This window comes from Medicago truncatula, chromosome 3 (genome assembly GCF_003473485.1).
Source record: "Medicago truncatula cultivar Jemalong A17 chromosome 3, MtrunA17r5.0-ANR, whole genome shotgun sequence".
In the NCBI taxonomy this organism is placed as follows: domain Eukaryota; kingdom Viridiplantae; phylum Streptophyta; class Magnoliopsida; order Fabales; family Fabaceae; genus Medicago; species Medicago truncatula.
In genome coordinates this window covers 42,985,714-43,009,370 of record NC_053044.1, presented here as the reverse complement: position 1 = coordinate 43,009,370, position 23,657 = coordinate 42,985,714, and the positions used below count along the sequence as shown (strand labels likewise).

General features: G+C 33.9%; 5 protein-coding genes and 2 non-coding genes across 8 annotated transcripts; 3 read left to right on the top strand and 4 right to left on the bottom strand.

Annotated features, from left to right (window-relative positions):
• Window positions 1–909, top strand: LOC11422698 (uncharacterized). Its single transcript, XM_003601910.4, has one exon. It carries the CDS (start codon window positions 202–204, stop codon window positions 799–801), a length of 600 nt encoding a protein of 199 aa, XP_003601958.1. The 5' UTR covers window positions 1–201; the 3' UTR covers window positions 802–909.
• A 1,235-nt stretch (window positions 910–2,144) lies between these two features.
• Window positions 2,145–3,562, bottom strand: LOC11414794 (F-box/FBD/LRR-repeat protein At5g56420). Its single transcript, XM_024778992.2, has 2 exons — window positions 3,361–3,562; window positions 2,145–3,232 (listed from the first exon to the last, which is right to left on the bottom strand). The coding sequence occupies exons 1-2, from the start codon at window positions 3,560–3,562 to the stop codon at window positions 2,145–2,147; spliced, it is 1,290 nt and encodes a 429-aa protein (XP_024634760.1).
• A 1,569-nt stretch (window positions 3,563–5,131) lies between these two features.
• Window positions 5,132–8,910, top strand: LOC11428124 (uncharacterized). The gene is made up of 4 exons (XM_003601908.4): window positions 5,132–5,441; window positions 6,873–6,996; window positions 7,138–7,452; window positions 8,402–8,910. Exons 1-4 carry the CDS (start codon window positions 5,254–5,256, stop codon window positions 8,672–8,674), a joined length of 900 nt encoding a protein of 299 aa, XP_003601956.1. The 5' UTR covers window positions 5,132–5,253; the 3' UTR covers window positions 8,675–8,910.
• Window positions 8,911–9,017: 107 nt separating this feature from the next.
• On the bottom strand, window positions 9,018–9,090 carry TRNAR-ACG (transfer RNA arginine (anticodon ACG)). Its single transcript has one exon. It is a non-coding gene; the product is annotated as a tRNA-Arg (tRNA).
• Window positions 9,091–11,355: 2,265 nt separating this feature from the next.
• TRNAR-ACG (transfer RNA arginine (anticodon ACG)) lies at window positions 11,356–11,428 on the bottom strand. Its single transcript has one exon. It is a non-coding gene; the product is annotated as a tRNA-Arg (tRNA).
• Window positions 11,429–11,482: 54 nt separating this feature from the next.
• On the top strand, window positions 11,483–14,425 carry LOC11414792 (oxidation resistance protein 1). Of its 2 annotated transcripts, none has more exons than XM_013605807.3 (8): window positions 11,483–11,746; window positions 12,025–12,557; window positions 12,662–12,734; window positions 12,920–13,000; window positions 13,138–13,201; window positions 13,777–13,864; window positions 13,945–14,029; window positions 14,172–14,425. In XM_013605807.3, exons 1-8 carry the CDS (start codon window positions 11,639–11,641, stop codon window positions 14,253–14,255), a joined length of 1,116 nt encoding a protein of 371 aa, XP_013461261.1. In that variant the 5' UTR covers window positions 11,483–11,638; the 3' UTR covers window positions 14,256–14,425. The 2 variants fall into 2 exon arrangements, with proteins under 2 accessions (XP_013461261.1, XP_003601954.2); XM_003601906.4 differs by having other exon boundaries at window positions 11,484–11,746; window positions 12,022–12,557.
• Window positions 14,426–15,060: 635 nt separating this feature from the next.
• LOC11422697 (asparagine synthetase [glutamine-hydrolyzing] 2) lies at window positions 15,061–19,888 on the bottom strand. Its single transcript, XM_003601905.4, has 13 exons — window positions 19,541–19,888; window positions 19,275–19,370; window positions 19,063–19,204; window positions 18,168–18,263; window positions 17,926–18,020; window positions 17,198–17,359; window positions 17,010–17,090; window positions 16,687–16,908; window positions 16,424–16,558; window positions 16,032–16,112; window positions 15,862–15,948; window positions 15,661–15,768; window positions 15,061–15,513 (listed from the first exon to the last, which is right to left on the bottom strand). The coding sequence occupies exons 1-13, from the start codon at window positions 19,757–19,759 to the stop codon at window positions 15,325–15,327; spliced, it is 1,713 nt and encodes a 570-aa protein (XP_003601953.1). The 5' UTR covers window positions 19,760–19,888; the 3' UTR covers window positions 15,061–15,324.
• Window positions 19,889–23,657: the final 3,769 nt, after the last annotated feature.

The following is a 23,657-nucleotide window of genomic DNA, read 5'->3' as shown; positions in this document are numbered from 1 at the left end:
TACTATACACTATGTTAGTGCTCAAGGATAAGAGCAGCTTCCTGGAAAGCATTTCCAATTTACCTTTTCCACACTATATAATGCATCACATACAACAACTCAAACTCAAACCAACACATTAAAAATATTCTTTAATCTCAATTTCATCTCTCTATTTTGAGCTACAAACATAACAAGATAGATTCTTACTCTCCATTTTCAATGGATCCATCGAAAACACCTGCATATGCAAACTTCAGTTGTGAACTGAGAATAATTCAAGCACGAAACATTGAATTCATCAAGTCGGCAAAAAATATGTTTGCAAGGCTGTATCTTCCAACAGGAAACAACAAAAGTATTCAACTCAATAGCAAAAAAATTTCAACCAAATCCGTACCTTTTTGGGACGAGTCTTTTAATCTAGATTGTTCTTGCCCCCAAGAATTCTTGGAAAATCTTAACCAACAAAACCTAGTGTTGGAGCTAAGGCAAAGGAAGATATGGGGGTCACAACTTATTGGAAAAGGTGAGATTCCATGGAAAGTGATTCTTGAATCACAAAACATGGAGTTAAAAAAATGGTTGAAGATATATTTAGTGAGTGGAAGTGATTGCAAAGAGGCTATGTTCCCAACACCAGAAGTGGAAGTGGAAATTAAAATAAGAGTGACTTCGGTTGCTGAGATGGAAAAGAAGAATAAGAGAAGGTTGAATAATTGGAATGAGTGTGGATGCAAGAATGGCCATGATCATCACGCTTGGTGCAGCGCTGAAGATTGTGATATATTCGTGCTTGGCGCAGCTTTGGAGGCTTTTTGATTTTAATGCAAGACCGTGCAATGCATATATGTACTAACACCAACTAATTATAACTTACCATTATAATATACAATTGATTGATTCTATATAATTTGAGTTTCCTTTCTTCGTTCCTGCTCTAAACTAAATGACTTTAGAAGCTTGTTAACTTTAAATTTTTTATGTTGGAATTGTATATATGGTTTAGGGTTTCTCTAATTCTAATAGAATTTCTCACTCTTTATATTCATTTACACACTACAAACTCAGAGATCATAACTTAATGAAGTTAATAATAAAGGAAGTCACCATAGAGTATTTTATTCATGGTTATCATGTGTTTAAGCAAGAAAATAAAGATTGGAATTTCCAGAACCTTCTACCTTAAACTCCAACAGTTTTACTCATAACATACTAGTATTTTCTTTAATAATATATAATCTTCAACATAATCTGATGTGCATGATTCAAGAATAAGTTGGTATTAATATATTCACAAAAGGCACAACTGAGATACTGGATCAATTTTATACAATATACTATGTTAGTGTTCAAAGATAAGATCAACTTCATGGAAAGCATTTCCTATTTACTTTTTCCACACTACATAATATAATAGATCACATACAACAAACCACCACCACCCCCCATTCCACTACACTAAAATCCATCAAAAGAAAAATGACAAATCATTTCATAATCAATATGTTAAAAATAAACTTAAAATTAAGACGTCGGTTTGTTTTTGGTGGAAGAGACTTCGGTCAATGAAATTCACCCATGTGGAACTTTATATTTTTTTGCTTAAATATACCGTTGGTTCTTTATCTTTTACAAAAAAAATATGTCTGGGCCATTTATCTTATTTTTTAACATGTTTTGATGATTTATTTTTTCAAAAAGATTCATGTTTTAGTCATTTAATCAGAAATCATAACATAAGTTAATGGAAGTTTAATATGTGGCATTCACGATGTTAACATAAACTCATATGACATAGAAGAGGGAAACACGACGTCGCTTTTTAGGAATACTAGGAAAGAATGTAGAAACACAAAGAACGTAAGCGTTTGAAGGAGAATTTGATGTGATGCCTTTGAAGGAAAACAATTTGTTACGATGTCTTTGAAGGAGATTAAATTGCTGCAACATGTTTGACAGGCTAGAAGCCACCTGGGTTAAGTTTTCAACTTTCTCTAACATTTGCATAATAGAACAAACATGAATCTTTTTAAAAAGATATAGGACCAAAACACAATTTTGGTAAAAGATATACGAGAATGAATTAATAAAGTAGAGTCTCAAATATATTGGTGACAAGCTTAAGGATGCTGCTATTGCACGCATGCTCTACCCATTGTGATTCAAATGAATAAAAGTTGGCATGTGGCTGAAACCTTTGGGCACAAAGATAATTCCATGAACATTTGGTGCTTTGTATTGCACTCTAAGGATTTGGCACTCTGAATTGTCATGGTCCTTAATACTCTTGAATTCTGCATTATATATTTAGCAAATTGAAACTCACAGTTAATGCGGCTATAATTTATAAGCGAGCATGTTCTGAGATGAGATAAGAGGCATTCTGGAACAATAGTTGGATCCTCCCAATCTTCGTCATCATCACTACTGTTTACTATATCATCATCATCATGAATGATAAGAGTTTGAAGTTTGGGGAAATATTGAAATTGTTCCATCAGCCAGTTCCACTTGAACGAGGCGAGTTCGCAGAAGTCTAATATAAGCTCCAGATGGGTTAAATTGTGAAACATGCCATGTAAATAACAGGGGGAGGTCTCTCGTATGCGGAGATGGCTCACGTTATAAAGCCAATCAAACTCGATGGAACCTTTGGAAATGTTAGCTCTGACCAAATTGGATAGGTTTAGAACCTCTCTAGCTGTACGAATAACCTTACAAAGTGCCGTAAGGATTACATCCTTTGCTTCCAACTCCTCTAGAATGGGACAAACAGATAGAAGTTTCAAGATATAGTCAGAATATGTGTAACTGACAGATTTTAAGTGAAGCACTTTTAGCGAGGGAAGATCGACGAAAGGAACTTCTTCATTCAATGTTACCCTCTTCAATTTGAGGACGGTCAAGGTTTTGTTAGTTAGAACTAAAGAAGGCAATGTGGTTTTGGATTTATGGCAGAGATCGATGCTTAGGTTTTCAACTCCTCGTGTTGTAATGATTAAATCCTTTGCTTCCAACTCCTCTAGAATGGGACAGCCGGATAGAAGTTTCATGATGTACTCATAATGTGGGAAACCGACAGATTCTAAGTGAAGGACTTTTAGCAAGGGAAGATTAACGAAAGGAACTTCGTTCAATGTTACACTCTTCAATTTGAGGACTGTCAAGGTTTTGGTAGTTAGAACCAAAGCAGGCAGTATGATATCGGAGTTATACTTGCAGAGATTGATGCTTAGGTTTTCAACTCCTCCTATAATTGCAGCATATACCAAATTGTAAAAGTCGTAGTCGTAGAAGAAGTAGTGGCTACAATTAAGGTGGAAGAGAGGATGGGTAAATTCTTATCTCGCATGCTCATTAAGGAGTAGAAGAATTCACGAAAGGCGAAATAGTCTGGAAAGGTGTGGTCATCGAATCGGAGTATGAGCTGCGAGAGGAAGAGTGGCTTCCACCTCTTTGAGAGGATGGTTGTGGCCGCAGCGTCTTTGGTAGGAAGAAAAGAGAGGATTTGATGAAGAAGTGCGTCCGGAAGATCACTGATTCTGTCTTTACGAATTAAAAGCCGCAGCCGTCCTGACATTGTGGTGGATGGAGGCTGAGGGAGTGAGGAAAGGATCACAATACCGAATGATATTTTAGCCGGACACACTCGTAGTGAAGTAAAGAACTTTGTTGTCTTATCCTCTGTATATATAAGTTTTTCCCTTTCACGTTTACTAAACAGTCGATGTGGGACAAAAACAACAAGCCCATAAGGAGAAGATTTTTTTATTGAAACTCATACTAAATAATCTGTCTTTTTTAAAACTAATAACACGTTTTATTGAAACTTTTATATTTTTATTTAAAGTTTATCTACAAAGTTTCTAATGCAAAACCATTTTTTATATTATTGCAATGTGTTTTATTTAATATTTCTTTTTTAATCGGTAATAAAAGTTATTTATCTAATATTTCTTGAGTGTAAAAAATTAAAATAAAAAGAAGATAAAAATAAAAAATGTGTATTTGGCTACGCTTGGTAAGCAAGGATGTGTAATGATCAACCGTAATTGTTTAATTTCGTGTCTTTTTAAGGCTAGATAATTCTCTAATATCAATTTCTCGCTTCCACGATGCACCAACATGAAGATAACATTTGAGTGATGTTACATGCAAAATTTGAACCATATATTATAGACTAAGCTAAGGCTTGTTTTTTTTCAAAGGATCAAGCGTAAGTTAAGATGCTCGAAACTTGTTGTTTGAATGAAAGCATGTCATCACCGAGCTAAGGATTTTTTTTTCCATAGAGGATCAAGCATAAGTCAAGATGCTCGAAACTTGTTGTTTGAATAAAAGATTGATCAGTATAGTATTGAAAGTTTCTCGAAATATTCACATAACATACTTAGACCATATTTTTCTACTAATGCACAAAGACAATTATAGCATATAAGATGTTGGATTTGTCTCGATTAATATTTTCAAAATATCAAATTTTCATAATTTTTTAATATATTATTAAAGATATTTAAAATCAAAATTATACATTAACAGAGTCAACTGTGTTAATATGGGCGGATGGGGTAACGCTTTGTCCTGGATGTAGTTCTCTTTTTGATAAGGTTGTTGCCAAATCATTTGAAACTTTGTATATGAAGATCGAATTCGAGAAGCAAAACTCCAAAAGAGGAAATGAAGAAGGTTTGATATTCTCTATTAGAGTTAATAACGAATCATTTAGAATAATTTAAATTACAACTTTATTTAGTAACAATCAAGTGGTTGAACTCATTTAATGATGAATCATTTGAACGAAGTTGAGTTTAATTTATATTTGAAACAATTCTACGTTGAATTTTATTTATAAGTTAAATAAAATTTTTATCCTTATAAATAAATACATCAAATTTTGTATTGATTCTCATAAAAAAGTGACATGCTTGTATCCCTTTTAACTCTTTATTTTTGGATCTAAAAACTTATATAACTCATTATTTATTTAAATTTAAGACAAAAAATTAAAAACCATATTATTTTTTTTTCTAATTTATTTAATAAGTTTAGAAATTGGGAGTGAGATAGCACGTTGAAAAGGACACGTGGTAATCATGGAATGCATTAGAAATTTACAAGGAAGACTTTTGTGAAGATTAGATGAAAGAGAGTTACCACTTACTACCATCTGATCTGATTTAAACATTTTCAATTCAAAAATTGACGAGTAACTAGTACAGACAGATATAGTGAGTGTATCTCGAAAACATAAACATTAACATCCATCCAACAATGGGAAGCACTCCGGTGAGAAAAACACACACTAACACTTCCGATCTCCTCACTTGGTCGGAAGTTCCTCCTCCTCCCGTTGTTATTGATTCCTCCGCCACCCGCTCTCGTCAGCCTTCTGATAGAATCAGCAAGGTTCTCAATAGCGACCAACTCACTGAAGAAGAAGCTCAATCTCTCTCCAAAAGGTACTTTCATTTCATCATTCCTTTTCAGATCAGATCTTCTACTTTTTTTTTATTGTTCTTCGATCTGATTTAATTAATGTATCTTTTACACCGCATAGATCTGTTTCTTAATTTGTTTATTCCGCTAAACTCGTTACTTTACTCGTTTGGCTTCATTAATGTAATATTTGCTGCGTGACCTTCAAATGGTAATGGAGCACTTTTTTTTTGTTATTTATCTATTTTTCTGTATGATTAAGCACGTTGAACATTAATTAAAGAAAGTGTTTTCAGGAACTTCGGTTTATTTTCAATTTGAATTGCATGCAATCTGCAATCTTATGTGGTTTAGTTGAATCAAGATTAGTGGTTCTAGAATTAGATTTTAAGCTCTGTAGTTTAGTTTTGGCTTAATTACACTTTTGGTCCTCGTGTTTTGGCCTACTCACGAAACTGGTCCTGCCCTTTTAAAACAGAACAAAATGGTCCTTCAATTATCATTTTCGTTGCATTTTTCGTCCTACCCCCCATTTTATTCTCCAAAAACGCAGAGAAATGACAGTTTTAGACCTACCCCCTATGCTCAACCATGAAATAAACAAGGAATAAAACATGTGGCTACAAAGAATCCACTTTATTCAACACACTAACCAAAAAAACCCTAATTTCTAAGATATGTTTCAAATTAGTGTTTTTTTGGTTAGTGTGCTGAATATAATAGATTCTTTGTGCCCACATGTTTTATTCCTTGTTGATTTCATGGTTGAGCATAGGGTAGGTCTAAAACCGCCTAAAACTGTCATTTCTCTGCGTTTCTGGAGTTTGAAAATAGGAGGTAGAACGAAAAATGCAACAAAAATGATAATTGAAGGACCATTTTGTTCTGTTTTAAAATGGCAGGACCAGTTTCGTGAGTAGGCCAAAACACGAGGACCAAAAGTGTAATTAAGCCTTTAGTTTTTTAAAAAAAATCAAAATCTACATTTTAATTTGGACCGTTTGATCTCAATCCAACGATCATAGACATGTTGACTACATGAATGTGTGTGATTTCTGACTTTAATCAATTCGAATTCGATTATTTTAGGTGCGTTTGTTTTAGCTTTAAAAATATAGATTGTGTTAAAAAATTCTGAAGCTATTTGTGTTTGCTTACCGCACAAAAAAGTTTTTTTTTTTTTTTTTAAATGATTTTTAACTAGTTCATGTGTTACCTCCTGTATTTGAAAAAATTAGATTTTCAAAAAAGCTAATCCTAATAGCTTTTCATTTTAGAGTCAAAATATATTTTTTTGATAAAATGATTTTTCTAAAAATCCTAAACAAACACTTAAAAATGACAAAAGAGATTTTTTTTAGAAAAAAAAAATCTGAAACAAACTGCCCTGTCATGAAAATTGTGAATCTAAGCTAGGAGATGTTAATTTCTTAAGTTCTTTTTGCTACTTTCAGCAAGCCATGCTCAGGGTATAAAATGAAAGAGATGAGTGGACATGGTATATTTTCGGACAATGGTGAAGATTCTGCATCAGAAGCCGGTTCTGTTAATTCAAAAACTAGCATACGCATATATCAGGTTTATATTTGGATAATTTCCTTAATCTTGAGTCCAGTTTGAGACCTTATAGGTATTTTTCAAACATCAAATTGAACTCGGTTTTCTGATAACAATGTTCTTGTTTTCTTTTGTTTTTCTTGTAATTGCATTGCATCTCAGCAAGCAATAAATGGAGTTAGTCAGATATCATTCAGCACTGAAGAAAGTGTTAGTCCTAAGAAGCCAACCTCTATACCTGAGGTAGCAAAGCAGCGCGAACTTAGCGGGACTTTGCAAACTGACTTAGACGCAAAGACTCAGAAGCAAATATCAAATGCCAAGACCAAGGAGCTCACTGGAAATGATATATTTGGCCCTCCTCCTGAAATTGTACCGCGTTCCATGGCAGCTGCACGAACTTTGGAATCAAAGGAAAGCAAGGACATGGGAGAACCTCTTCCTAGAAATTTGAGGACATCGGTGAAAGTTTCTAATGTAAGTATCTTCTAGGCATGAAAATATTGAATCATTGTCTATCGTTATACATTGAATGAATGATGAAAGAATAGTTAGTTCCAGTATAATATTTTCTTATGACATGGTTATCAATATGAATTGAACTAGACTTCTGTGCTATTTGTTGTCCATTAACATCTACCTGAATCTTAGTGGTGATGAATTTTGACCCCTGACCATCCACCAATTTACCTTATGCTTTCTTGGAATGCAAAATTCAAATGTAGATCAATTCTATATTTTTTTTTTTGGGGGTGGGGGTGGGGGGGTAAAAGTTTATTTAAGATACAACTCAGAGTTGTACTAATCACAATATTGTTGCAGCACATGAGGACCAATCATGTGGACATCTTACACATTTATTTTGCATTTTATTTCCTTCTCTGAACATGTGCCTGTCAAATTAAATTGAAGCCAAACTACACATGCATTGCATCCAGAAGGTCCATCAGTTTGTTACATTATCTTTGAAATTTCTGTGATGGTATTGTTCTTTTTAAATTTGTGTAAAATTTAAAGTCTGTTTTTGTCATAGAACCTGCCATCTTTTTGAAACGATTTTAAATAAGATGTGTGCGTTTATGTTTGGATTGACAGTGAGTTTGGTAAAATCACGGTGACACTGTGATTTTGTTGAAAATCCAAAATGCAGCTTTTGCCAAGTTCTTGGTAGCCAATTGTGATTTCGTCAATCTCACTTTCAATCCAATCAAGTTCTCAGTCCCATTTGTTTCTTTTATGTGTTTGTAACTTAGTTCGCGCGCTCTTTACTCCTATAAAGTACCTGCTGCCTATTTAGCTCAACATTTCATTTTAACCTTAAAAACACGTCCACTTTGTAATAAAATAGTTTTGCTCATCATTTCATTTTGCCCCATATCCTATGACTTACGACTCCAGGTTGACCTTCCTTTTCTTGTAATTGTAGCCTGCTGGTGGGCAAAGTAATATCTTATTTGGCGACGCACCTGTTGAGAAGACATCAAAGAAGATACATGACCAGAAGTTTGCAGAGCTTTCAGGCAATAATATTTTCCATGGAGATGTTCCAGCAGGATCAGCTGAAAAATCTCTGAGCAGGGCAAAGCTGAGAGAAATAACTGGCAGTGACATATTTGCTGACGGAAAGCCAGAAATCAAAGACCCTGTTAAAGGTGCACGCAAACCCCCGGGTGGAGACAGCAGCATCGCCTTGCTCTAAATTATGATATTTAAAGCTTACCCCTTTTGATGTAGGATTGTTATAATTCCGTGTGAACTTCCATGCTTTTACAGTAGAAGGGTAAGTGTGTCCGATTATCAGCATCTAGATTTCAAATTTCAACTATGAACGTGTCTTACTTTTTTGGAACAAGTATGAACGTGTCTTACTTAACAGTTAGAAGATGGTATTAACATGAAATCTCAACTGGATGATATTTTTGTGTTTATTTAGAAGCTTAATCCTGCTATGTGAACCGGACTGGGGAGTGGAACAATTTTCCTTCTAAGCCTTGTGATTATACCCAAACTACATTATTTTTGCAAAAAATAAAAATTCAATTCGACTTCACTGGGGGTCGAACCCAGAATCTCTGGTTCCGTAGACCAGCGCCTTATCCATTGGGCCATGATATCTTGATGTTTTAATTAATCTATATACGATTAATATTTCAAAATGTTCATATCACAATCAAAATATCAACGCCTTTATTTCTTTTTTGAAGTATATTACGTAAAAGTTTCTTCATCTTATTCTTTTCTAAATGATTTAGTTTTATATTTTGTAAAAAAAAATAAAATTGATTTAGTATAACTTTATTTTTGTTATTTATGAATTTATATAAAATTTACGTTATTTTGATAAATTGAGTTACAATGCACTAAAAACTCAGAGATAGGGACTTGAAGAAATAACAGGTCTTCAAACTTTTTTTTGACTATATTGGTCTTTTTTTTTTTGTGGCGGTCGGGGTTCAAATCCCGAACCTTGCATATTTTATGCATTGTTTATACCAACTAAGTTAAGCTCATGAGGACGACTATATTGGTCTATATTAAACATAATGACACTTTTTTTTGGAGAAAAACATAATGAGACTTGTTTAGTATAATTTAAGCCTTTTATATATCAATTTAAAAAAAAATTAATTTAATTCAAGTGTAATTTTAATTTATTTATTTTAAGAAAGTGTTTTTAATTGTATAGTTAAGTTGAAGAGTTAAAATTTTCATAAAAAAATAATGTTATTTCATTTTTTGGGATCTTTTTAATAAAAAAATTTCTCATGAACCCAATGACTCGACTGAAACCAACTTGGTCAACACCCTGTTGAGTTGGACGTAATAAATACAAGTTGTTTATCTAACTCATGAATGAAATTAGACTGGGTTAGATAATGGATTTGACCAAAATCAACCTTTCCGGTGAACACTCCTATCTAATTAAAACCATTAATCTTTTCTCCCCTCTGTCTTTTGAATCAAACATACATAATTAAAATATGGGTTTTGTTAACAAGTTCCTGGGGCACTATTTAAGCATACCAAATTTAGCAATTATTCTTTTAAAAAATCAACTATACAATTTTCAATACACTCAATAAACAACTTTTCATAAAGAACTTACTAATTAAAGTGTTTAAAGAGTACCCTGAAAGCACTCGTTAACATTTCCCTTAAAATATTTGTCATGTCATCCTTTTTATTAGAATTTCTTTCCCCTACTCTTTTTAATCGGAGTTAGGGTCCTCCTCTTCATTTTTTTTCTTTCTATTTTCCCTCTCCATTACTATAGTTTTGAAGAGTTGTATATTTATATTTTCAAAACTTAGGTAACGGAGAAAATGGAGAGAGTAGAAAATGAAGAGGATCTTGACTCTTTTAATTTTGTTAGGAGCATATCTATTTTCCATCTCCATATAGTTTTGAAGAGTTTTAAAGTGTGTCTTCAACAATTTTTTGTTGAGCAAAAGCAAGATAATGAATTTCATTCATAATCAAATAGTACAAAGTAGATGGTATATGATGAAATATATAGGGGTTATGATGTGATAAAGATGCTCTAGCAATACTATGACCAACTTTTATTAGCATGACTCTGAGTATACGACACTACAAAATTAGAATGAGTATTCAATAATTTCCTACATAGTTTGACAAGATCTCCAAATTCATTTTGAGGAGTAATAAAGGAATTTATAACATCTGCTAGATTTTTTTTGCCAGTTTCAAACAAAACTACTTGCATTCCATTCAATGTTATCGTCTTCATAGATTCAAGCAAAGAGATGGACTCTGCTTCTAGAATTGTGACTGAGACAAGTAAGAAGTCAAATTTACCTGTCAACAACTTACCCAAATGATTTCGAAAGCACGTTTCATACCCTAAAACAGAATTGTTACGAAAGGATCCTGCATCAACATTGCATTTTATTATGCCCATTGATGGCTTCACCCAAGAGGAGAGGTTGAGCGTACTATGAACCTGAGATTTAGCTTTTGCATACAGCTCCACTCTTGCAAGGTCTTTTGCGCAAGAGACTGTGAATGTACAAGATGTGTTCGAACCCTCCCATAGTTGTGTTTCGACTCTTCCCTAAACTCCAAAGAAGCATAGCAGTTGGCTGTTGATACGAAAAAGATAACATGTCAAAAAAACCAAACAACATAAATGTGAAATCAGGCGTTCTTCCGAGTAATTAGACCCACCAAATATCACATTTTTGTATTTATATTTTCAAAACTTTGACAACGGAGAAAATTAATATATTTTCACATTTTTAATAAGTAAGAGGATAATAGCTTTAAAAAAAGTTGTTTCTCATTTTCCTCTTCGTGTATCATAGAAATATCAACGATGGATATAATAAAAAAGGAGACCAAAAAATATAAACAAAAAAACGACTTCACTGGGGATCGAACCCAGAATCTCTGGTTCCGTAGACCAGCGCCTTATCCATTGGGCCATGAAGTCCTGTTGTGATTAATTTACCCACTGTATTTTAATAAACAAATAATTTACCATAGCTCATTCTTCAACTTTAGCTATGGTGTATTTCTGCACAAGACAATCCTATGTTGAGTTGAGGAACCAAACCAAGTCAACCTATCTTGTCTGCACCGTTTCACCAACAAAGAACAAAACAACATTACATAGTACCTTGTCTTTCAACTTTGCTTAAACATGAAAAAGAAACAATCTCTGCGTAACAAAGCCACCAACTTTGTCTCTGTCCTTCTCAACCCCATCTCTGATCCTCCTGATTCTCACAAACACCCTCCACCTTCTTCAGTGAGTTCTCTTTCTTACTATCTTTTATTTATTTATATCACAATCCCACAAGACCCGAGAGATTAGTCTATCTAGTTGTGCGTAGATAATAGCGACAAAAAATAACTAATTTTAATCCTTAGCTCCTAGTATTGACTTTACTGTACGAGGTTCATGTCTTTTTTAAGATCAAGTCTTAGGTTGTTTTTTTATGTTTTTCATTAACTTTTTGATGTTTTTTTCTTATGCCATTCTGTTTCAAATTTAATTAAAGATTCTTTTTTGTTTTCTTTTAGCAGGAAGATGTTGGTGAATTAAAAAAAAGTGATGAAGAGGGTAATAATCATGATGTAGTTGATGGGCCTGATACTTCATCATTCACTGCATTTCTCTATTCTTTATGGTCTTCTTCAGACTCTAAAGAGAATGCTAACTCAAATGGAAAAAATGATGATAAAGGTGGACTTGATAATGATAATAGTAGTAGTAGTAATAGTTCTTTACCTGATTCATCCATTAAGGAAAATGGTGGGAGGAAAAGTTTGTTTTCTAGAAGTAAGCAATCAGTTGGTGGAGCTATTCGGCGAGTTGTGAGGATTGGTCGATTTCACCATCAGGGTCGGAAGGATAATAGTAATAATGTTGTTGAAATGAAACTTCAAGATAAGAGGAAAGAATCAGTGCCTGTGAAAGAAAAATCGTCGTCTGTGGCTTTGGATGATATGCCAGGAATTTCTGAACCTTCGGTTCTTGTTTCAAAGAGCATAAGGAATGTTCTCTATGCTTCTCTTCCGCCTCTAATGCATGGAAGAAAATGGCTGTTGCTATACAGGTACCTGATCTGAGGATGATGGTACATTGCTATTGATGATTAATTAGTTATTTAACTGATATGATTATATCTTTTTATTAATCAACTCGGTACATTTTTTGCAGCACTTGGAGGAATGGTATATCACTTTCAACTCTTTACCGGAGAAGCATGTTATGGCCTGGATTGAGTTTGCTGGTACAACTTAATTATGCTGTCCATTTCTTGATAATTCCAATGCTTCAATATGGATTGGCTTTTTTTTCTATTCTTTTATGGATTATCATAGATATATGCATCATTCTGGTTTTTAAGTTGTAAAGCCAAATTCTTCATTTTTGAATCATGTATTAGTTTTCAATGTTGGTGAATCCTTTCTATAGGTTGTTGGAGATAAAAAAGGAGCAGTATTTGGCAGCTTGGTTGAAACACCTCTCAAACCATCCAGCAAGAGAAAATACCAGGTCATGCCAACAACTCATTTATCTGATAATCCTATTATCATATAGACTATGTCTGTGATAGTGTTTCCTGGATTTTCCTGTAAATCTGCAACAATGCTACCTGTTATATTATCTTGTTGACAGTAGATTTTGTACAGGGAACTAACAGTACATATGTTTTCTCAAATATCTCTGGTCGTCCTATCATATATCATCCAACAGGTATTCACTCTGTCTGAGTTTGGTCATACTGTGTTTTTGCAAGCAATCAAATTCAGAGATGAATTGTTCATATTTGATTTTCTAACTATATGGAATGAGAAGAGAATTTAAAGTTTCCTTTAGTTCCTTGGTTCACTCATGACAGCTAGTTAACAGAATGTAATCTTTTGAGTTGACCATGCGACCAATTCCAGTTGAGGAATACTTCATTTTACTTTTCTCTAGGATCATCAGAGTTTTTTCTGCTATATATAGTTGTTGATGAGATCTAATTTTAAAACCATGATGACTTTCAATTCTTCTGAAATATATGAACTGTTACTATCATCTTTCTGGCATGTTTAACAGTTGCCCTATATATGCTTTTCAGTCTTCTAGAAGTTCATAAACTCATACTGTATATTATAATGTCCCCTCCCTTTAAAAAGTGGATTTTGAGATTCAATAGAGTAGTTTTGTGAGATTCAGCATCAGCATAGGACTTAAGTTTTGATGTGCAAAAATATGTGATACTAAAACAGTCCATATCTGACTTGGTTTAGATTTCCAAATGCTTGCTAACCACACAATTTCAGGGGTAAACCGTTATTTCACACTTTGCAACACTGACTACATAGCAATTGGTGGGGGAGGTCATTTTGCGCTTTATTTGGACGGTGATCTGTAAGGAATTTCTACTTTCATTGTGATCCCTTTCGTATTTCCTTAAAAAATTATCAACCTGATTTTTTGTTATTTTAAAGATTGAATGGCTCAAGTTCGGTATCAGAAACTTTCGGGAATCCCTGCCTTGCAAATTCTCAGGACTTTGAAGTGAAGGAAGTAGAGGTACACAATAAGCTTCCTTCTTTCCCTCGCCTCACACACATGCCTCTCCAACCTTTGTCTTATCTGTTTGTTCCTGCTACAAGCTAGTTGCTAATTTAAGACATTTATAAAAGAAAAGTTAATTGGTCTTTGATCCATGCAGTTATGGGGCTTTGTACACACTTCAAGTTATGATGAAGTGCTTGCGTTGAGCAGAACTGAGGCGCCAGGGATCAGTCGATGGTGAACATCTCTAATGGCCTGCAGTCACCATATCATGGAACGGTCACTTTCCTGTGAACAATGCAATGATAATGGAGAAATTTTCATATATCCAATTGTTGTTTTTTAACTAACAAACATATATGTGTCTAGTTACACACAAAAAAAAAAAAAAAACATTTCTGTAAATATTTACATATCATGTGTATATAGTCTTGTGTACACATTAAAAAATGAAAATTTTATTTGGAATAAAAGTGGCAGGTTTCCTTATTTTTGCAATTCCAAAAGCTAATGATAGAAAAACCAGAAATAACATTGTCCCATATGTTTCTTTCAGTTTGCTATCCTGTAAGACCAGAAAGAACAGTGTGGATTGGCCGAGTCTATTGAAATTTTGTACTGAGCATATCCGTCGAGTCTATAGAAACCTCTTGTTATTTAGACATTGGATGTGTTTTAGTACACTTTGGTTCTCTCCTGCATAACACAGAGGAAGGGAGAGAGAAAATAGAGGTGGAGGATAAAAGAGAGGAAAGATTGAGAGAAATAGAGAGATGGGAGAGGATCCATATCCGTCTTAGTGCGGTGATTTTAGCATGGTTGAAGGGGAGCTCCATTGGGAAGGCAGCAGCAAAAATGGTAGTGGAGGAGATGAATCAGAAACTGCTTAGGGTGTCTATCGAAATTAAGTAGTAGGAAAGAACAGTGAAGATACGTTGCTTCGCCGTGCCTGTACTAACCAGGTGATGGTGTTCTGAAATCAGAACAGTTGGGTATTACATTGTTTAACCGGCTAACACTATAAATACCATTGAAATTTTTAACTATTAATCTACAATGGCAAAAAGGGCATTAGGCTATGATGAGCAAATTTAGGTACTGCTATTAAAAGCCACCTATTAGCATATCTGATAAAAGTCAACCATAAATTTTATTGGCCTGTTGTGAAGTTCTAAAACCGTAAAGCATGGTTGTACTTGGTTTGTGAAAAATGAAACAACCCCAACTCTCTTCAGTAGTTTCATTTTCATCTACTTGAATTAAAATCCCCAAGTCAGATATATACATTTTAAAACAATCCATCATGGCCTTTAGAGGGATCCATTGTTGGGCTCTTCTATTTTGATATCTACTGCATCCTTGTATGCAGCTGCATGAACGCCAAGCGCGGCACGACCAGAAGGGTCAAGATTTTTGGACCATGCTGCATCCCATTCCACAGCTTTTGCAGTACTGCATGCCACGCTAGGGCCTCCTGGAACTGTTGACCTGGCAGCACCCTGTTGAAATGAAATGGTTCAAGCATAGTCAAGTGGTTTGGCATGATTGAAATTCGTAAACAAGTTCGTGTTCAAATTTAAAATTGGTCAAGGTTATGATGAAAAGGTATATATTTTTTTTTAAGATGAAAACACTATAAAATTCACCTTTGGAAATAACTTCTCAAAAATTGTCCTGTAGTGGTATCCCTCTTTTGTGGTAGGGGTATTTTCAGGGTAAACAAAGTTGGCATGCTTCAGCATTGCATCTGTGACCTGGCCATTTATATAAGGACATAAACAAGGATATCGTGTCAATGGAATTCTATAAAAATTAGTTATTCAGTTCAATGTCACAGGTTAGAGTACTTGTTCGTTAGCATGATCCTTCAAACCATCAATCCAACTGTATCCGACACCATCACTGAACTGTTCCTTCTGCCTGTACAATATGTGCTGAAAAATAAAAGAATAACATTATTTCAGAAATCCTTCAAGACATACGAATTAACATAATGCAGAAGTTGATTGATACAGACCTTTGGCAAATATGGATTCTCATCATCATCAAATGCATTGCGCAATACCCATTTCTCTATCCTTTCAATATCAGGCTTTATCTGTGCAATTTGTCGTTAATTTCATGAGGTGATAAAAAAATGAAGTTAGTAAGATTAACTTCAAAAACTAGTAAATTCAATTCATCGAGATCTGTTAGAAACTTAGAACTGTCCGTACACAAATTTATTTTATAAGAAAACTGGAACATTTAAACAAAAGCATAAAGTTGAAATGACATTTAAATTTATTTAACTGCAAGTTAACATAATCTCAATTTTCAATCAACCCAGGCAGCCAAATCATAAGACAGACTATAGCTCTTATGCTGCATGACAAGATGAACACCAAGAAAGAAGTAAAGGTACAGTACCATTTTCCACTCCGGATCGATATCCATGGCAGTGTTGATAAATTCTTTATCCAAGAACGGTACACGTGCCTCTATACCCCAAGCCGAAGTTGATTTATTGGCTCTCAGGCAGTCATAAAGATGAAGTGCTTTAATCTGTCAAATCATCAAAAACACCAAAAACTTGAATAAACGGGTAAAAGTACACATGAACGAAGAGATAAAGATGCACGTAATAATTAGATAAAAATATTGGGATAAGCACAAGAATCATGGTCTATTACTTTTCGGCATGTTTCTTGATGAAGCTCTTCCTTGTTAGGCGCCTTATGGAAATACAGGTAACCTCCAAATATTTCATCTGAACCTTCTCCAGACAGAACCATTTTCACTCCCAGTGATTTGATTTTTCTGGACATAAGAAACATTGGAGTACTTGCTCTGACAGTTGTTACATCATATGTTTCAATATGGTAAATGACTTCCTCCAGTGCATCTATACCTTCCTGATATATAGCCAAAATGGAATATTAGAATCCCTCCGAGTTAGCAATAAAAATCTCGTCTGCACAAGGTAAAATGGTGACATAAAGGGAGAAATAGTCACCTGAACTGTGAAATGAAGTTCGTGGTGGCAAGTGCCAAGATAATTTGCTACCTCTTTTGCGGCTTTCAAATCCGGAGAGCCCTGAATGGTGGAAAATTAAGTCGTGTCATGAAGCATATAACTACTATTACGTATGGACTGAAGAAGCATAATACAACTCATTTTCACCATGAGGAAAGAGTCCCGACCTGTATACCAATGCAGAAAGTATGTAACTGTGATCCCCACTGACGGGCAGCATCGGTATCAGCCAAATATCGATTGGCCACTGCAGCAACAAGTGATGAGTCCAGTCCTCCGGACAAAAGAACTCCAAAGGGTACATCAGTCATCATTCTCTTAACTACAGCCTGCATGATATCATGGTAAAAACAAGAAAAAGTTAATAAGGATGCTCTTAGGGTTATGACTTAGTATCAAGTACATCAAAGGAAGTCACGAGATGTGTAAAGAACAAAAATAATATTATTTTTTCTTCACCAACTAGAACATAGTAATCAGCTCCAAACTCCAATCATGGCAAATTTAGTGGGTTTTGTTTTCTTGGTGAAAATGATATTATAGACAAAAAAAAAAATGCGAGGATGCTTTAAAATTCCAGTGAGAGTGAGAGCTGAAACAGACATTTGCATTTCTTTAAGAAAATGCAGTAGAACCAGTGTTGTCAATCATGGAACGCGGAAAATAGCAGTTTGTTCAAAGTCCGCTACAAAACAGTGGTATAGCTCGCTTTAGCTGCTCTTTGACAACATTTTGTACTAAATAGACAGATAGTGTATTGCGAAACAATAGTGATTTGTTCAATTTCAACTATGTTTGTTGTGCTATAGCCACTACTTAATAACACCGAGCAGAACTGGACTTTCTAAACTTAAAACGGTGAAAGAACTTAATCGATGAGACATGAATAGCTAACCCTCTCAAAGGCCTCACGCAAAACCGTTGGATCATAGCGTGTTGATGGAATTTTCTCTGTGAACCATGGTGGATTATACCACCTTCTTAATCCTCCTGCAAATACAACAAAGTTTAACAGGATATGTAAGTGTGTATCATATATTGGAGTAAAATTTAGACAGTAGAAGGAGAAGAACAAATGGAATTGAGTTTACAAGAGTAACCATAATCAGAAAAAATAACAAGTTGCATTATTTTTACCCTGTTTGCTGGAATATATATGCCCTGGAGGAAAAGATATGAATTGCTCACAATCGTCAATCAGAGCTTTCATTTCAGACGCAAACCATATTGATCCTGCAAAATAATCAGCCCTTCCTTCTATAAATAATATATCTAATTCAAGAACAACATTCATACCATGAATACATACTCAAATGAATAGACAACTCTTTATTTTCTATCCTAAAATTATCCAACTGCAGAATGTAAAAGATTAATGCCTGTGTATGCTAGAGGGGGAGAGAGATAAAGAGACGCTTCATTACATTTCCTTGGAAAAACTAGGACATGTTCCTCAACATTAGAAGCATCAACAGATATAACAAAGTCTTCCTTAGTTTATACAGATATGTAGCCGAATATCATTCATAATTTAGTAAGAAATTAGTATTGTACTTTCGATCTTTAGTACGTTCACTTGAGTTATAAAAATCCACGTGCTATGCAAATAAGGGTAATACCACAAAACATCAAGTTTACTAATACCACAAAACATACAACAAAAATACATAGATTTGAAGCTTCAAATTTTATATAGGAACTCATACATTAATGATTTATTTCAATTTCAGTGTAAAAAGTTTTCAACCGTCAACAAATCACTACCAATTATATGTATGACTACAAAATTAGTTATGAATGTCCGGTGTTTTTAATCATCTAACAATCACGATTGGTTAACAGTTTAAAAAAATTACACAGACAATCTATACGAATAAAATTCACTTCAGTTTAGCAATTTAGCACACTACATGTCTAAACTCATGCATCTCTGGAATTGACTTAACAATACACGGTTCAATTTGAGTGGCTTAGAAACCAACGAGGTTGAGGTTAAAACGTAAAAATGTTACAATAAGAAGAAGCCACATACCATCATGGCCCCAACCCAAGTAAAGAGGGGTAATGCCAATAGCATCACGAGCAGCAATGAAACTTTTATCTCGAGTATCAAGAAGCACAAATGAGAACATCCCATCCAGCATATCAACAAACTCTTCACCATATTCTTCATACTAATCACATCATAATTAGTCATCAGAAAAAAATAATAAAAAAAATCAAATTTCTCCTGAAAACACTTACAAGATGAGCAATGACTTCACAGTCACTACCAGTTCGAAATTGATGAGATTTCAGTTTCTGCCTCAATTTCTTGTGGTTGTATATCTCCCCATTAACCTAATGCCATAGTTTCAACCGAAAATGTGACAAAATTAAAATTCTGCATGCAAGTGTACTTTACATTAAAAAAAGACTCTGTAACACTCTGATGGAAGATGTGATGTCAGACACACGAACAACACAAATTATAAACAATGTAATAATAAAAAAGAAGATAAGATACGTACGGTGACAATAACGGTCTTGTCATAGTTGTAAAGAGGTTGATCTCCGGAAGTAGGGTCCACAATAGCAAGACGTTGATGAGCGAGGTAACAATCTTGATGACAATGCAAACCACTCCAATCAGGACCTCTATGTCGCAACCTACGAGACAATTCGATGATGCGAGCGCGTTTGGCCTGAGAATTGTCGACCACACCCAACACTGCTAAGATTCCGCACATGACGGCTGCTAACAACAAAACCAAATCTGATTGATGTTTTTTTTACTGTCAAAAAGTACACAGTTGGATACTCTTTCGGTGTATAATAGTACTAGTGATTTAGGTCCGTTTAACTAGATCGGGAGGGACGATCCATTGTTATATGTAAATGTCTGAGATTTAAATTCGAACATTTCATTTATTTATTTTAAAAAGTAAATTATAATTACTAAACAACAAAAAAGTATCGTTTGTTTACCACACATTCACTTTAAAATGTGAAATACAACCATTATGGTACTTTTTGTTTTTTAGGGAAATTAATCACTTTAGGTTTTTCTGAATAGAAAAGAAGTAGTCACTTTAGTCCCTGAATGCAGAGAAATTGTAAAACAGTCTCTGAATGTAGACTCTGTTGGTCAATTTTAAGGACAAAAGTGACTAACATAATCTATATTCAGGGACTACTTTGCAATTTATCTGCATTCAGAGACTAAAGTGACGACTCATTTCCTATTCAGTGACTAAAGCGACTAATCTCCCTTTTTTTTTAAGATTTAAATTAGCTCACCTAAATTGACACCTGAGAGAATCAAAGTTGAGGAGGAGCACGCTCTTAGGTTTCAAGTCAATACATTAGACCAACCCAAGTTGGTTAGCCACAAGGCTATTTGACAAAAAAATTAGGGTAAATTACATCAGGGGTCCTTTAAGTTTGAGGTTTGTAACGGATTGATCCTTTAAGTTATTTTGGTCACATATAAGTCCTTTTAAGTTTGTAAATATTTTCGATTTAGCAATTGGAAAACCCATACAAAAGTTGAAGCTCCAATGTGACCATATCAAAGTAGTCTGCATCGACGGACCCTTCGATGGCTACGTTAACCGCTCAATAAGGGGTTACAAGCAGTGACGACGCCATGAGGACTTGAACACACCACCACCACATGAGTTACATTGGGGAGATGAAGATTTGGATTGAGGGCTTATGAAAATGAAAAGGGACATCAGATTGAATTTAGGAGATAAGGGATGGCAACAATAAAAACATTACCAATCGGATTTAGATGCATGTATTGCCACACAACGCAGGTGTCAAATGTCAACTCGTGATATAATATAAATATGTAATAAGGGAGCTTCTACGGTGCACCTCACAAATTGAGGTGTACCGATACTCTGCTTCATAAATTATAAATTAATGATCATTTTATGAAATAAGTTGTTATTTGTCATTATTTATATTTTAAAAAACACCATCTCATGAGAAAAAAAAACATCATTTCATTGTTTATATGAATTATATTAAATTTTTAACATTTTCTTATAAAAAATAATCAATATTCTTCATTATGAGCAATAAAAATTCAAAAAAAGTAAATTTTATTTCATCGACGCTTTTGGTAAATAAGATTTAATTATTATAGTTGTCAATGATAAAAAATAATTATTTTTTCTTCAAAAAACAATCAATTTAATTATTAATTTAAAGTTTGATGTACCAGTACACTCAAAATGTTGGATGTACCATAGAATTTGTCATGTAATAATGCTCAACATTCCTTTTTCTTGTATAAAAAGTTTTATGGTCAAGAAATCAAAGTCGTCGGACATTAAATAATTCATATTTTAATCTAGTCAAATTGAATTTTAAAAAATCAAACCAATATAAGATTTATCTTACCAGATCAGATTTTAATGCATTTATAGCCCACACGACTCAAGTGTCGAATGACAAACCATGCTATAAGTGACCAAGCGATTGCCTTCCATTACAAATTGATATTTATGAAAGAGTTGTGTTATTTGAACAACCATATGAGATAATTTTTGTGATAATTTATTTTTTCTCTCTTTTCATTGGTCAAAAAAAATGGAGAGAGAAAAAGAAAGAGAGAAAATAAGAGAATAATGTGAGTATGAGAGAGAAAATTGTCAAAAAGTTGTGAGAAAGTGGTTGTACAAATATCATTTTTCTATGAAATGCTTAAATTATTTAAAATAAAGTTATTTTTTATGAGAAGGAAATTGGGCTTGGTATTTCATGATTTACAACTCTCACACACATCGTGCACTAAATACTTCACCAGGATCCAATGGTAAAAAAACATAATGCGTATTTAGTTTTTCAAATTATGGAAGGGAAAATTATTATTAATCAAAATGGTTTTAATAGCCATTAAGATAAGCACCCCATACTCGTTACATATTTTATCGTCGGGTAATGTTTTTATTGTTGCCATCCCTAAATAACAACCTAATCAAAGCACAAGTTGACCTAAGACCAGGACAATATATATTTATATTTTTTTCGACTAACACATCACGACAAAAATATTGTTTCACCGAATAATTGAATGTGATCAATTATTTTTATCAATATTCATGATTTATAAAGGTGCAATATGTAAAAAAAAAAAAAAAAAAAGATTTATAAAGGTGCAAGAAAACAAAATTATAAGGGGGTTTAAATTGTGTTTTATAGTAAAAGGTTCCTCCTATTAAAAGACATTTCTTCAACTTTTTAAACAAGCTTTTTAAGGTAAATTAAATGAATAAATAAATATTAGAACAACACACAAGTAAAAAGAGATATTGCAGCTAGCTCTACTGTAGTTTGCAATGCATCTGTATAATGCAGAGATAGATAAGAGTGTCAATATTTTGAAATCATTTTGGGGTGATTTATCAGATGATACTCAGGCCAGGGCTCACTGTTCATATGTTGGCACAAACACTCAAGCTGAATTGGGGCCCAAGAAACACAAAAAACAGGCACTTCCACATAATCCAGCTCCAAACATTTCCTCGGAAGCTTTTGTTGAGCCTATCACTAGTTCTCTGCTCTTTCTGACCATTTCTTAAAGGCCAATTTACGTTGATGTTGAAGCCTCCTTGTAAATCTAATGATGATATCGACAAGAATGTCTCTATTCTTAAAATCCATTGGGGTGATTTAGGAGATGATGTTTCGGTTCAAGGCTTGGAGGGTAGGGATGTTAGTTCAAATACTTCTCAAGTATCTTCCAACACTTATTTATCCAACAAGAAACAGAAGAAGTTTATATACAAAGAGCAGCCTGTTAGTTTCAACCAATTAAGCTGGAATGAGAACCCATGCCCAAAATGGTACCTCCAAAGTTGTTCGACCATGAGGATCCTTTTTTGCAGGGTGGTGGGTGTGTTCCCTCTGTATTCATTTTCCTCCTTCCTTTATAGTGTTTGTTTAGATCTTCCTTTTTTCATTTGCTCGCTTATGTATTCGGGTGCATGCCCCCGATCCTAATTTTAATGCAATTCTTGACCTTTATTAAGAAAAAACACGGAAGTAAAAAGATAACGTAATGAAAATCACACATATATTTTGTATTAGTTCACAACACAACCTATTTCAACCTCTAGTCCCTCCCTCATTGGAGAGATTTACCTTTGAACAACAAATGACGTTTTCACTATTATCAAATAGTAAAAGTATTCTTAATGTCTCTCCAAGATACAAGTATCATCAAACCCCTTTTAGGCTCTATGTATTATTTAACAAATTATCATATGACTCCCTTCCTTTTATTCTCTAGTGCATGTTTATTTATACGGTGAAAAAAATTGATTATGTATAATTGGTTTTACTAAAAAGTTGTCAGAATGTCAAATCATTTATGTTTGAATACATGTACATTAAAACAAGTTAGACAATAGATTTAAGAGTAAAAATTATGTTTTGACTTTATTTACATCTAAAAATAAATATCATGTTAGTCGACATCAACATATAGGCGATTGAACTTTAGGTGAGGAAAACTGCCCAACCGATGGAAGATTAGGCGAGTGTTGGGACAATCGAGCGAGAGAATATGATTCACAAAATCCACGTTTCATGTGTAGCACCACTAACTGCAAAGTGGGATGACGAAAGAAACAC

Excerpts from the sequence above, each read along its gene's own strand:
- LOC11422698 (XM_003601910.4), top strand. The coding sequence starts at position 202 with ATGGATCCATCGAAAACACCTGCATATGCAAACTTCAGTTGTGAACTG.
- LOC11414794 (XM_024778992.2), bottom strand. The coding sequence starts at position 3,562 with ATGTCAGGACGGCTGCGGCTTTTAATTCGTAAAGACAGAATCAGTGAT. Across the intron at positions 3,233-3,360 it reads TCCAGACTATTTCGCCTTTC|GAGGAGTTGAAAACCTAAGC; the intron begins GTGAATTCTTCT and ends CTGCAATTATAG.
- LOC11428124 (XM_003601908.4), top strand. The coding sequence starts at position 5,254 with ATGGGAAGCACTCCGGTGAGAAAAACACACACTAACACTTCCGATCTC. Across the intron at positions 5,442-6,872 it reads GCTCAATCTCTCTCCAAAAG|CAAGCCATGCTCAGGGTATA; the intron begins GTACTTTCATTT and ends TGCTACTTTCAG. Across the intron at positions 7,453-8,401 it reads CATCGGTGAAAGTTTCTAAT|CCTGCTGGTGGGCAAAGTAA; the intron begins GTAAGTATCTTC and ends TTGTAATTGTAG.
- LOC11414792 (XM_003601906.4), top strand. The coding sequence starts at position 11,639 with ATGAAAAAGAAACAATCTCTGCGTAACAAAGCCACCAACTTTGTCTCT. Across the intron at positions 12,735-12,919 it reads GGCCTGGATTGAGTTTGCTG|GTTGTTGGAGATAAAAAAGG; the intron begins GTACAACTTAAT and ends TCCTTTCTATAG. Across the intron at positions 13,202-13,776 it reads TATCATATATCATCCAACAG|GGGTAAACCGTTATTTCACA; the intron begins GTATTCACTCTG and ends ACACAATTTCAG.
- LOC11422697 (XM_003601905.4), bottom strand. The coding sequence starts at position 19,759 with ATGTGCGGAATCTTAGCAGTGTTGGGTGTGGTCGACAATTCTCAGGCC. Across the intron at positions 15,949-16,031 it reads AGAATCCATATTTGCCAAAG|CACATATTGTACAGGCAGAA; the intron begins GTCTGTATCAAT and ends TTTATTTTTCAG. Across the intron at positions 15,514-15,660 it reads TTGAGAAGTTATTTCCAAAG|GGTGCTGCCAGGTCAACAGT; the intron begins GTGAATTTTATA and ends TCATTTCAACAG.